Source organism: Pelodiscus sinensis, chromosome 12, assembly GCF_049634645.1.
Source record: "Pelodiscus sinensis isolate JC-2024 chromosome 12, ASM4963464v1, whole genome shotgun sequence".
NCBI lineage: Eukaryota > Metazoa > Chordata > Testudines > Trionychidae > Pelodiscus > Pelodiscus sinensis.
Genome location: NC_134722.1, coordinates 8,345,526 through 8,359,491, shown reverse-complemented (window position 1 = coordinate 8,359,491; position 13,966 = coordinate 8,345,526). Strand labels below are relative to the sequence as shown.

The following is a 13,966-nucleotide window of genomic DNA, read 5'->3' as shown; positions in this document are numbered from 1 at the left end:
TTTTCTCCGACAAAGCCCCGAGCCGGAAAAAAGCAGCAGCCATGTTCATGCAAATACCGCGGGGGATATTTAAATCTCCCGCAGCATTTGCAATTCCGACTGGTCTCATTAGCATTCCTTTTCCGGAAAAGGGTGCCAATGTAGACACAGCCTAGGACTTTTCAGCTTAGAAAAGAGGAGACTCGGGGGATATGATAGAGGTCTATACAATCATGAGTGGTGTGGAAAAAGTGAATAAGGAAAAGTTATTTACTTGTTCCCATAATATAAGAACTAGGGGCCATCCAATGAAATTAATGGGCAGCAGGTTTAAAACAAAAGGAAGTTCTTCTTCACTCAGCGCACAGTCAACCTGTGGAACTCCTTGCCTGAGGAGGTTGTGAAGGCTAGGACTATAACAGGATTTGAAAGAGAACTAGATACATTCATGGAGATTAAGTCCATTAATGGCTATTAGCCAGGATGGGTAAGGAATGGTGTCCCTAGCCTCTGTTTGTTAGAGGATGGAGATGGATGGTAGGAGATAGATCTCTTGATCATTATCTGTTCGGTTCACTACCTCTGGGACACCTGGCATTAGCCACTATCAGCAGACAGAATACTGGGCTGGATGGACCTTTGGTCTCACCCAGTATGGCCATTCTTATGCACTTATGAAGAAGTGCCACGAAAGTACGACACCATCTACATGTTTTGTTAGTCTTCAAGATGCTTCTAGACTATTCATTGTTTTTTAAGTTTTATGGAGTCTTTGACAGGTTAGACCAGGAGTAGGCAATAAAATGGTGGTGGCTCACCAGGATTAGCCCTTGATGCTATATTTACCTGCACTACCACAAGTAAGGGTGATCATAGCTCCCATTGGCTCTATGCCAAACAATCCTTTGACAATTACAGGTGACCCCTGCACTTACGACCTAATCGGTTCCTGGAGAACCGTTGTAAGTCGAGCTGTCTTAAGTCGAACCCTGATTTCCCATAGGCGCAATGTTACAAATGGCGGTTCTGTTCCTGGAAATCCATTTCATACCCTAAAAATACCAAAATTGACTATAGAAATGGAGGAAAACTAAACTAAACATTTTTGTACATTATTTGAACTAACTAAAAAGTGAAGACCGATGTGGCGGAGATGCATGCAGTTCAAGCAGCAGCTGCAGACTGGCAAGTCTGACTTTGTACGTTTCCTATTTTGGGATGATGCGTGGAGTGTACGTCATATACCGTCATAAATGCGAGCTGCAGATATAAATGAGGGGGCGGGGGTTTAGGAGCTCTCACACATGAAAAAAATGGTTGTAAATGCAGGGAGTTGTAAGTCAGGGGTCGCCTGTAATAAGGCTTCACCGTTGGATGGAAATTTTGGATTTCTTCCTAAACTGTAATCTAACTCGGTCATTTCACACTGGCTCATGGACATTAACAGTGTTTAAATGCATAGTGACCTGGGCTAAATTTGAATTGATGAGCTAGAAATCAAGACTCCATTCTGTTTCCTCTTTTACTGATAACTTAGACACAGAAATGTCCATTTCATTTACTTTGTAGGTAAGTTTCTACCCCGGTTAGCTCAGCATTGTAGCATGCGGCATGAGTCGTTAAGGGAAATTGCTCTGAAAAATTCATCAGAAATCTCGTGACCTTCCCGCATCTGCTTTGAGAGAGAGAAACATGCTCCGACCCAATTATATTTCCCAGATTGTGCTGCACTGCCGGAAATTCACACCGTGAGCTCCTGAACACAGCTCTCTAAAGTGTGCCAGCTGACTGTCTTACAAGAAGGGGACATGCAGGCTGGGTCTGTATACATTACATGCACTTACATGGATTTAAACTAGTACTTAGCTCTACTAATGAGCACTGAGGCTGCCTGATCTGTATCCCACCTCCATTCACCCACTACACATACCCAAAATTGAGAGCCTCCAAAGTCGAACAAGTTGCATTCAAAGAACTAAACAGTCACACAAAATTTTGAAAAAACAATCCTTTGCTGGTTTTTATTAGCGCCAACTTTCAAACCCCCATACACAAGTTTCCCCTAAAATTCCAGGAACAATCATAAATGGGAGGGGGGGACGGGAGGGGTGGGGGCAGAAGGGGAGAGGAAGAGGGAAAAAGACAGAGAAGATCTTTGTTTGGTAACTGAAAATTGTGCCCATGTTATTTAATTAATCCCTGAATGTTAAGCATTGACCTACTGCTATTGAACATTGCATTCCAAATGGGCATTATGCTCTGCTCCATCTCTTGGGTTATAACAGAGCAGCGGTGAGCAGCCTAGGCTAGTGAGTGGGCTATGTGAGTGCTCCTCCATCTCCATGAGCCACAAAATTTGCCGAAACCAAGATGGTCTCCCAGGACAGGGTATTTTTGCTGACTGTTTGCGTGCCTACAATTTGCGGGGTGATTGGATGCAGAGGGAGAACATGACTCACAGTCAATGTTGTGTACAAGCAGCATGCTCCTCATTTCACAGGCCCTGGCTTCACGTGCATGGCGCTGTTGTAACAGCAGTAGGAAAAAACGACACGGACGGCAACGTCTCAGGCCACACACACAGCCCTGATGGGCTGCAGGTTGCCCATCACAGAGCTAGAGCATCAGTGAGCTGCCTTAAGGCCCCCAAATGATTCAAGATGTTGTTTTTAAACTGACCTTTGCAAGGGAGAAAATTTTTTAAAAAGCTGCTTAGATGCTGCAACTGATACTTTGGCAGTCACGTAAGAAAAATCTATGCATTTGAATTTTTCCCTCCTCATCCATTCACCAGCAATGCATTTTTACACTGGGAAATTCAGGGTATAACCCCAGAGATGGACATATACAAAACAGTGAGCCAGAACCTCAAATCATTCGAATCACATTGGATCAATTTTTTTTTAAAGCACAGAGCACAGCAACCGTCAAGCAATTTTTAAGGCAAATTTATTTCTTCTCATGTATTCAGCATTGAGAATGAGATTTGCTTTTGGACCTGCTAAGCATCATTAGCACTACCGGACGTTTACGCTCAGGGAATTTAATCAAAGTTTAACTGGAGCCAGCTCAAGTTATGTAGGCCCAAGAATAGCCACAGCCAAAACCACAATTCCTAGAGATCTCTCTCCTGGTGGTAATGGGAGACCATTTTGAACTTCATTCAAATGCAAACATACACAAAAACATAGACTTAATAGCAGGCCTGTTAGAGCAGCAAGGCTGACTAGGACAAGTGCAGAGCCAAACAGAAAGGTAACACATCAGCATCTGTTTGGGGACTGAGTTACTTGTGCAACTTTTGTAAAAAATAAGAACAGCTCCTATGGAAGAGGGAAGTTTCATTAAGTGGAATGGAAAATAAAAGTCAATTTTGGGAGAAGGGAAGAGACTTCTTAGGTGCACACAAATAAGCCATGTCTTCTCTCGTTTGCTTCGTCACATTTTACTTGGGTGGTTGTGCTTTGCCCCTTCCTTCCTGATCCAGGCAGATGGTACCAGGCGGCTAGTGCATTTACTCATTCTGGGCATCATAATTAGCACCCCCTGCTTTCTTCAGCTCATTCTTGATGTACTCCTCATCCAGCTCTTTGTGGTCGCTGATCACGAATTCTTTGGCAAAGTTCTAAAAGACAGAGAGAAAAGAGTAAACAGAAATGACCTTATCTGGGAACCAGGATCTGTTCAGCTGTGTAAACACTGGGAGGCTGTTTCCACTGGAACCTCCTTTTTTGGCCCAGGACACTTCAGGTTAATATAGATGCAGATTGCAACTCATTCGCTCACACTTTGTCAATTTAGCCCTTTTTGGGGTAGGGACTATTTTACCACCCTGTGGCAGGGCGTTCGCCCTGCACTGGCCCTTTAAGGGTAAACCCCAGCCTGGAGCAGGGCCTGGGAGTTTAGCCCCAGCTGAGGCTGCATTAGTTGATTAGGGCCCAGCTGGGAGCTATATAAGAGAATGGGCTACTGCTCCCAGAGAGAGCCTGGCTGCTGGGGGAGTAAGAGGCTCCCTGGAGCTAGGGCAGGGCTGGGGAGGCAAGGCAGGACTAGGGGAGCTCTGGCCAAGCAAACCCCCAGACTGCAGGGCCTGAAGAACGGCCCCCTGAAGAAACAACCACCCCCGGAAGGGGGGCTCAGAGACGGATGTGGGCACTGCCGGAGGGCAGTGTCCTGAAGGGAACGCCGCGGCCTGGAGGAAAGAGGGGAAACACCACCTGAGGGAAGGTACCCCACCAGCAGAAGGAGCTAATCCCTAGGACAGATGGCAGGGGGTGCTATGGTGGTGAGTGAACCCCCTCACACGCCCCTATGAATAATGGAATCCCAACTTCGGTTGATGCTTTTAAGTGCTATTGTAAGAGAGGGAAAGGTTGTTTTAGAGAGATGGGATTTTGGAAAAGGACTAGTTCTTACTCCAAGTGCAGTACAGGGAAGAGTTTTCACTGAAGCCATTAACGACATTGTGCATAACCATATCTAAAAGTTAAGGTTGTCCAAAGATGCAGACTACGAATGCCTGAAAGCCAGTATGACCGAAAAGAGAACACAAACCGGTTCCCTGGCAGAACAAACTTCTTGCAGATATTTTTGCAAGGACCCCTCCTTCTGTCCCCACTACCTTTTCCTCAACCCATCATGGCAAGAACTGGCAATTGTGCCCATTGTGCTATGTGGAGCTGTTTGCAAGTGGAAAAAGCATAAGCAGCACTTGTCATCACAAATAAATGCGAACCGGTATTTGAAAGTGATGTTTTAACTGGTATTTGAGACCATTAGCAAGAGGTCATCCTGATAAAATCATTTCCATGAGCTGTGTGGGAGGCTAATTTCCATATCACTGGGATGTGAAGTAAATAAAATCACATCCACTGACTAAAAGTTAATACTCCTCCCTCCCCCACTTAATTGCTTTACATTCAGACACTGGGCTCGGATACTGCCAGCTTCACCAAGGCTCCTTTAAACTACTGCTGGCATCATTCTGCTCTCATCACAGGCTGGCCTAGGCCAATGCAAGAGAGAAGCTGTTTCCAATACATTCTGCAGATGATTTATGGGGAGCAAGAACCCTTGCCATTCAATCCAGGGCTGAGGAAGGAGGTCTCAGTGGTTGAGGCACTAGCCTGGGACTTGGGAGACTAGGGCCAAGTCCCTGCTCTGCCACTGACCTCCTGCATCACCTTGGGCAAATCATTTAGCCTTTGGGCCTCTAGTCCATCTCTATTGCTGTACCTCACACAGATGCTGGGAGGATAAAAATCTATTGAACCCATGGTGTCCAACACGCTAGCCACTAGCCACATGTGGCAATTTGGCCAGTTGGCTATAGCAGTAGCTACATTATTTACATTTTCAGAATAGTGTGGATAGTTCACTAAAGCAGTAGGCACTAGAGTTGCTACTGCTTCAGAACTAGACTAAACAGGCCTTGAGTCTGAACTAGTCTCACAATCCCTAGATTCCAGAATGTTTGGATGTCTCTATTACAACACAGCATAAACTGTTCTTTGGGACACTGGCTGTTAAATATGCGCTGGCACAGAGATTCAGAAGAGCTGCAGAGCTATATGCAGCTCAGAGGCAGGTCAGTTGTGAAGCCGACGTGGGTTTCACACAAGAGATTCTTCCCCCTCCCCGAACAGTCTAGGAAAGAGGTTCCACAGCACCTGTGGGAAACTATTACTACTATACTGGAACAAGTCTACTGGTGGTGATTCAGCATTCTCTGATCACTAGTGAAATGCACTTGTGCAGGGATGGTATCCAGGTGGGTTTGAACCTGGGATCTCTGAAGTGGAATATAGGAGCCTCTACCCTTTGAGCTAAAAGCCAGCTGGCTCCCAGCCCATGCTGTAGAGGTCTCTTGATCTTAACCGTTGCTGTTGTCTAGGTGCCACTTGCATTGCTCAGTAACCACACTAGGTGTGTGGGTTACGCATGCATGCACACACAAAGTGCCTCTTGCTTCCTATTTCCCCTTCACTCCCTAAATCGAACTTCCCACAGCTGAAAACATTTCATTTATCCTTTCCCCATTTCAGACACTAAGATCTATTACACTACAAAGGCAACTTCCCCTGCCTTTGAGATTTGCATTTACACATAAAAAGCTATGAATGGGACACATCCAGCCTGACTCAATTAGCATCATTAACACTGGTCCTACAATTGACAGGAAAATGCTTTTGCTGTTCTATATCCTCTGGATTCTGTAATTTCTACTCCAACTCATGGGATAAAGTGGGTTTTACCCTCCCACAAAAGCTTATGATATATTGGTTAGTTTAAGAGGACACAGGACTGCTCATAATCTATCAGACAATTAACCAAAAAGTTATGTTCTCATCCTCTGTCTGGCCCTGGATGCTTATTAGCAGCAGCATTGTCAACAAAAAGTCTGATCTCCCAGCTGGACCACACCAAGAAGTCAACAGTGCCAGGATTCCTTGTTAACAAAAGCCCCAAACCCCAATAGAAGAAGCCTAGAAAACAAGGCAAGGCTTTCCTGGGGAAGCAGTCATCTTGTTTGGGTCTAAACTGTTCTGGAACAGACCAGCCATGACCATCCATATATGTGTAGGGAAGAAGGGGTTTTTATATTGGCATCAAGTTCTACTCCACATGGAGAGCTTTTATTTGGCAGCTTCTCGAGAGTCTCAATTTGTAGTGGGTGAGAGACTGAGAAAAAAGGGTTGGTTTGGGAAAGATTTGCCACTTTTTTCATGCAGTGGAAGAGGAAAAGCATGCTGGCCATGACTGACCCCGTTTCACACTGCAGGGAACCCTCAATACTTAAAAGAAGGAAAAGCTTATAGCAGCCATGTGACACTTGGTTCTCTCTGCTTTCATTTACATCGCATCCAGAAGGAATTCTAGAAAATGTCAGTGGCTTGGCAGCACTTCAGACTCCCAGATCAAATCATTGCTCCTTGCCCCTATAATCTGTTTGCTCCCGATACCAGGACACTACATTGAAGCATCTTGGCTGAAAACGAACAGATTGTGACTATTTAAAATGAAGTGTTTGGGGTTGAAAAGGGAGAAACCCAGAAGCACTTAATCCAGCCATGCTCAGCAGTCTGGAATAGAGAAGGGACTATGAAGGCATTCAAGTCCCCAAGCACTTCCCCAGCTAAGAAACCCAGCAAAGAGCCATTATACTTCCAGTTTCCTGCGTGGAGCCCTGAGGAGAGGCTCAGCTTGTGTTAATTCCAAGCAAATGGAGACCTACTCAGAAGCTGTTCACTGGGCTGTGTTACCACCCCCATTCGTGAGCCGTTTCAGTCAGTTTAACCTGGGGACTAGTAAACTTTCCCCTCTGCAACACACAAGCTTGTCAATGCCAGGATTACAGTAAAGTAACGTAAGGCACTAGACCCAGCAGCTTGGCTTAAGGTACTCAACTTCAGCTATGTACAATATGTAGCTAGAGTCAGTTTACCGTAAACTGAGTTTGGTGGTGTCCCCATAGCGGGAGGCTGATGGGAAGCAAATGCTCCCATCCAGTTCCCTATTCCTCATAAAAGTAGGAGTACTGGACACTGGTAGGGGTGCCCTCTGAATTAGATTTAGCAAGTCTAGTTAAGACTCACTAAATCGAACTCCAGAGGTTTGATTGTGGCCGTGGTGATCTTCCTTTGTGTAGGCAAGGCCTCAGTCTTTACATAGACATTAATGAGAGTTGTAGCTGGCCCACATGGCTTTTTTTTTTAAACGGTGTCTCCATGCAATCAGAGAATCATAAAAATGTAGGATTTGGAGGGAGGGACCTCACTGGGTCATCTAGTCCGATGCCCTGATGAGATCTACTCGACTGCTAGATCTCCAAGCTGACCCTAGTTAACAGTGAAATTCACACTGGGGTCTTTCCTGCTCATGCATCATCAGGATCCCCGAGCCAAATAATGTGCATTATACTGTTACAGTTTGAGGCATTACCTATGAATCACACCACAGATAAGACGGAATTTGTGCTAACGATGTAGAATACCACAAGCTGTTTGTAGCTCTTTGTCAGTTGCCAATGATTGGAAAGAATGTAACAGAATGACGCACTGTTCCCTCCAAATTGGAGTTGAAGAACAAGAGCAGAAAACGAATGCGGGGGGAGGGTCTACAGTGCTCCATCTACCTTAATATTAGCATTTTAGTGGACGGGAGAAGGATAGGGAAGGTGAGAATAGGAAACGAAGATTTATCAGTCTGGAGTAAAACCCCAAACCTAAAGTATCCCAGATTACCAGTTGAGCTGGTCAAAATGTTTTCAGTTAACCTGTGGAACTCCATGCTAGATGATGTTGTGAAGGTCAGGACTTTAATAGGGTTTAAAAAAACTGGATAAATTCATGGAGGATTGGTCTATCAATACTTATTAGCCAAAATGGGTAGGAATGGTGTCCCTATCCTCTGTTTGTCAGAAGCTGGAAATGGATGACATGAGAGGGATCATGGAAATGGATGACATGGTTACCTGTTCTGTTCACTCCCTCAGAGGCATCTGGCATTGGCCACTATCAGAAGACAGGATACTGAGCTAGATGGACCTTTGGTCTGACCACCCAGTATGGCCGTTCTTAAAGTTTCAATCAAAAGGTTGTTTACCCAAATTTCAACAAAAAAGGGGAAGGAGAAGGGACATGATAAAACACACAGTAATTATATTTCCTTTGGGATCTGCTCTATAAAGCTAACAAAGCTAAGCAAAATAAGTAGACTCCATCTGCAGCAGTTGGAGGAACACACTTTTGAACATATAATATCTTTGCCATGAAACAGCTGCCCAAAGGATACAAGCGGACTGTTTTGTTCTAAATGGCTAGGGTTTGAGCAGACACGCAAGACACACCCTTCAGGGTGAGAATGACTTCCCATGAATTATCAAGGTAGGACATAACTTGGTGAGACAAGTTTACACCGGCAGTTTATTCTGTGCTTCTTAGCTATTGCTATCCTATTATATGTCTGAGATGCCTCTTCTGTTGGCTCGTTTACCCTAAAAGTGTAATCTGGGTCACTGCCCTATTTAAGTCTTTACTTTGTCGCTTTCTGAGTGCAGACACTATCAGTGGAGGGGTACACAGTTCTTGTGCTGACTTCCTGTTCACTTCCATGTGCAAGTTTAATTGCTGGTATCTTTAAAGGTCTGCATAGCCTGGCATGTAGGTGCTAGAGAGAAACTCTGGTTCGATGGTTTGATTACTTGCCTGGAGACCTGGATTCAACTTCCTGCTACCAAATATGCCCTGTGTAACCTTGTGCATGCTGTTTAGAAGCATAGAACACTAGAATCGGAAGGGACCTCGAGAGGTCATCAAGTCCAGTCCTCTGCCCTCGTGGCAGGACAAAGCATCATCCAGATAATCTGGATAGATTTTTATCTAACCTGCTCTTAAATATCTCCAGGGATGGAGATTCCACAACCTCCCTAGGCATTCCATGAGGAGTAACAGTTAATCTGAACTAAGGACTTATTTTGGATTAACTTTAACTGCCGCTTGTAGCTGTGGGCAGTTTGTTCGAACTAAGGGGGATTTAAAAATGGCAGCTGGATGGGAATATGCAAATAAAGCCCGGGATATTTAAATCCTGGGCTTCCTTTGCAACTCCCGTTGCCTGATTTGCCTACCTAGCTCAAATTAACAAGCTAGTGTAGACATACCCTTAGATACACCACCTCTTGCCCTACATTCCTTCATGCCAACAAAGCTCATAGCGGTTAGTTCCTGGGATCAGGCTGAGAACAGGGCTCTCCCCTCTGAAATGCACCCTTCTCCTGACTGTTGAGAGGACACAAGATGGTTCTATTTGGTTTAGCCTAGGAATGATTTTTGCTTCATTTAATGCAGCTCTCTGTACTTAGCTGTGGTTTCAAATAGTCTAGCAATAAGCAAACTAGCTCCTGTCTTCCCAATAGAGTTAGAAGACAGGAATCCATAAGCATCAGGCTTTAAGCAGATTTCTGCTCTAGCTAGCATCAGAGCTGCCTTATTTTCCCTGGGGAGCTGGAGGAAGAAAAAGGAAGGTGGCGATGAGAAACAGGGGGGAAAGTTTTTACTCTCTGCCCCACACCACACAGTTTTCTTATTTCCTTTCAAATGAATTTCAGAGCAGGCGCAGCTAATCCAGGCACAAAGCTGACCTGACTCTAGCTCTCAGGGCTGTTCGCAGACCTCTTGATTTGCCACCCCCTCCCTCCACAAAAAAATATATTTTACCACATCAGCAGAGCCGTTAGAGTGAATTGCAGCCTTTGTATTCACTCCAGAGCCACCAGCGAGTCTATGGGTAACACAAACAATGTGGCTGTTCTCTCAGTCGACAGTGGGACTCAGCAATAACTGGAGCATCTTTGCTTTGCCCCTTAAATCATTGTACACAAAATAAAGTGTATCCAGTGCCCTGCAACATGGGAAAACATGGTCTGTTTTGCCTTTGAGTGCTTAGAGGAGGAGAAAGCAATAGTGACAAAGGCCCCGACCCTGCAAGCTGATCCATGCAGGCAGGCCCTTCTGCTTGCGTGGACCCTCGCCCACTTCCAAGGGACTTTGCATTGAGGCAAGAGTCCATCCAAGTGGTCAGAGTGCAGGACTGGGGCCTGTATCTCCCACGTGGAGGCAAGGGATTTATGTACCATTTCTCTCTTGCTCTCCTCTACTAAACATTGTATGGAAGAAACATCTCTCCCCCATATTGCCCCGAATGCTCTAATACAGTGGCCCTAAAAGCTCTTTGGCCAACCAGGACAGAATTTGCTTGGTTGCAGGTATTGCCTGGGCCTTAGACTGCTTTGCACAGGCTCCCTCCTATACCCTGGCATAAAAGGGGTTGCAAGCCATTGCAGGCCAAGGGCAGGGGAGTCCTCATGCTGATCCTCCTGGACTATGCACTGAGAGTTACAGTAGCTCCTGCGAGGAGGAGGAGGAGGAAGTTGCAATAGGCCCCACAGCAGCCCAGAATCCTCCCTGGATGCACAGCAGAGGGAATTCCACCCCTTTTGCCAACTGGAGGCAGCTGCTGGTTTACATCCCGTTCAGATTCATCCTAGAGACATATTGTGGGTGGGCATGTCACATGCTCTCTATCCCCTTTGTACAGATGGGGACGTGAGGCACAGACTGCTTCCTTCCTCTCCCTCTTGGTCTGGTCTATTTCATTACCGGCAGCTTGGGAGAAAGGCCACCCCTCACCATGTCTGACCGCCCCTGCCTAAGGGAGCCTCAATCTGGAATGGACCTTTTAGCCACTAGACTAATATAAGTGAGTTATTGCCATTGTAGCCAGTGCCACAGCCACAAAGGGCCTTTGCCCGACCCAACAGGCGAAACCATTTTGAATGCAACATCCCTCAACCTTAGACTGGGTCAATTCTGACTGTAGGGAGAAGCCGGTGCGATCCTCTGGGAAACATGGACCCAACCAGTGACAATTATATCTGAGCTGATCTCTAACATTTTCCAAGAGATTTAACATGTAGATAGAAATCAAAAACTGGATTACGGATACTGTATATTCTGGGCTGAGGAAGTCAGGTCCTGAACTATCCCAGGACTAGGAGGTGGAGGGGATTCCATCGCCATTGATACAGCTATTAGATGGAAACACCTGGGCTATGTCTACACTGGTGGCTTCTTGTGCAAGAACATCTTGCGCAAGAAAATGTCCACACTGCCATGTGCGAGCAGTGCTTTTGCGCAAAAGCACCCATGGCAGTGTGGACGCTCTCTTGCCCAAGAAAGCTCTGACAGCCATTTTAGCCATAGAGCTTTCTTGCGCAAGAAATCCCTGCCGAGCGTCCACACTGCCCTCTTGCGCAAGAGCTCCTGTGCAAGAGGGCTTACACCTGATTTAAAAAAAAAAAGCGTATCTCTTGCGCAAGGAGCCATCTCTTACCACGCCATACTGTAAGTTTCCTTGCACAAGAGCGGGCAGGAACGGCCGTACTTGTGCAAGAAGCCACGAGTATAGACCTAGCCCAGCAGTGACAAAAAATGATCATGCTATGAGAGATGTTAAACTACTGTTTGAGTGACTAGAGTTGGTGAATCAGTGTCTCCCAAGAATGACTGAATGGATAGGCACCAGAGGCAACACACGTTATGCAGAGGGCTTGGTTAAGACTGTGTCTCATTAAACAATCGTGCTAGAGTCAGAACACACGCACAACTCAGTTCAGAGTGAAAGCCCATCACTGCCACCTTAAAAAGAAGCCGCTTCCATTTTGCACCCCATTTTGATGATTTAAAACTCAGAGCTGTTCTCTGCTATACAGGGGGGCTGACAGACTTGCCAGGCCCCTGGGCAAGGTGTGTGTGGGGGAGCCTGTGGCAGAAGGGGCGGGACTGGAGCAGGCAGCCCTCAGGGCCAGCAGGAGCATAGCACGCTGGCCCCTCCCGCCCCAGCCAGCCTGCCCTGAGAGCTGGCTGGAGCATCACACAGCGATTTATACCACCCGTGCTCCGGCCACTGCCGCTCCTTCAGTTGCAGCAGCTGTGAACCCTGGGCCCTTTTGAACGGCTGGGCCCCAGGGCAACTACCTCCTTTGCCCTTCCAGGCCTGCTGCTATATTAAAAAAAAAAACTGTGCGCCATACTGCCAATTCTGGGGTCATCCCTGTGTTGCCCATAGTAAGCGTGGGTAGAATACAAATAAGCTTAGATGGAAGCTGGGCTGCAAAAGGAGCCACAAAATTGAGATGTTCACCCAGGCTTGTTTTTTTTAAAATGATATTTATCTTTTCAGAGCACCCCTTATCCCACCCAGATACCCAAACTAGATACAACTTGTGTTTTCTTGGGGGGAACCAGATGGATTTTAATACTTATGCTCACCTTGGGGATGGAAAATCCCATTTAAATGTCTTGTTTAACCAATTAAAGGGGGGCATCCCCCCCCCCCCAGTCAGTGGCTACTCTGGATGGCGGAAGCAGCCCCTGTGTGCAGCGGGTCCCATAGGGCTGGAACAGCCCCTTTCTCACGGCAGGCAGGGATCGCCTTCTCCCCCCACTGGTTAACCAGAACCAGTAAGCATCACCTGTAATACTTACCAGTGAACCTTTTACATTCCTAGTTCGCATCCCACCAGAGCTTAAGTCAAGGGGGTGGTTACTGAATTTGCACCCATGTAACTAGCTGCAAAGCATGGTGGTGGTTTGCAACATTCATTTTCAGCATGCAACTCAGAGCACCAGGAAATATAGAAATGTGTCCAATTCATTGTCCCACGGTTGAAAATAAGCGCGGTGAGCTTGCTTTTTGTTTAAGAGACCCTGCCACAGTAATGCCTTTCTCACGCAGGCCATACCACAGAGATCAAGAGGGGAGTTGGGAAGGGTGGAGAGTGGACATGCCCCTGTCAACAGGCAGCTGAACCACACAGTGGAAAAATCAGCCCCATTTAAATCAAGAAAAGTAACAAAATACTATTGTGCAAAACTATACAACAGAGTTATTTCCTAGGCTAGGTCAGGCCTGGGCAAAAGATGGCCTGCAAGCCGGATCCAGCCCATGGAGGCAGTGGGGAGCCCCAGGCAGGTTCCCTTGCTTGCCCCACATGCTGCTCAGCAATGGGGATTTCGGCTAAGTGGGACTTAGGCTAAGACCCACCACCTGGCTTTAAACCCAGGTCTTGAGTGCCTGGTGACCTGAGCTTGATAGGCTACGTCTAGACTACATGCCTCTAGTGACAGAGGCATGTAGATGAGGCTACCAGGCATAGGAAAATGAAGCGGCGATTTAAAGAATGGCCGCTTCATTTAAATTTAAATTTAAGCCTCATTCCAGGAGGCATACCTGGGTGGTCGACAAATGCCTTTGATGTCGACACCCGCGCGTCTAGACTACCACGCTGAGCCGACAAACAGCTGATCGGCTCAGCGCGGCAGCCATGTAAATTTAAATGAAGCGGCGATTCTTTAAATCGCCGCTTCATTTTCCTATGCCTGGTAGCCTCATCTACATGCCTCTGGCGACAGAGGCATGTAGTCTA

At 46.4% G+C, this 13,966-nt stretch overlaps 1 protein-coding gene across 1 annotated transcript in view; it reads right to left on the bottom strand.

Moving 5' to 3' along the window:
- Positions 1–1,972: 1,972 nt before the first annotated feature.
- Positions 1,973–13,966, bottom strand: part of COTL1 (coactosin like F-actin binding protein 1) — a 36,181-nt gene continuing 24,187 nt past the window's right edge. Inside the window, exon 4 of the mRNA XM_006134870.2 lies at positions 1,973–3,604. Coding sequence (XP_006134932.1) covers positions 3,494–3,604 — 111 coding nt within the window. The 3' untranslated portion in view covers positions 1,973–3,493. The remainder of the gene's footprint in view (positions 3,605–13,966) is intronic.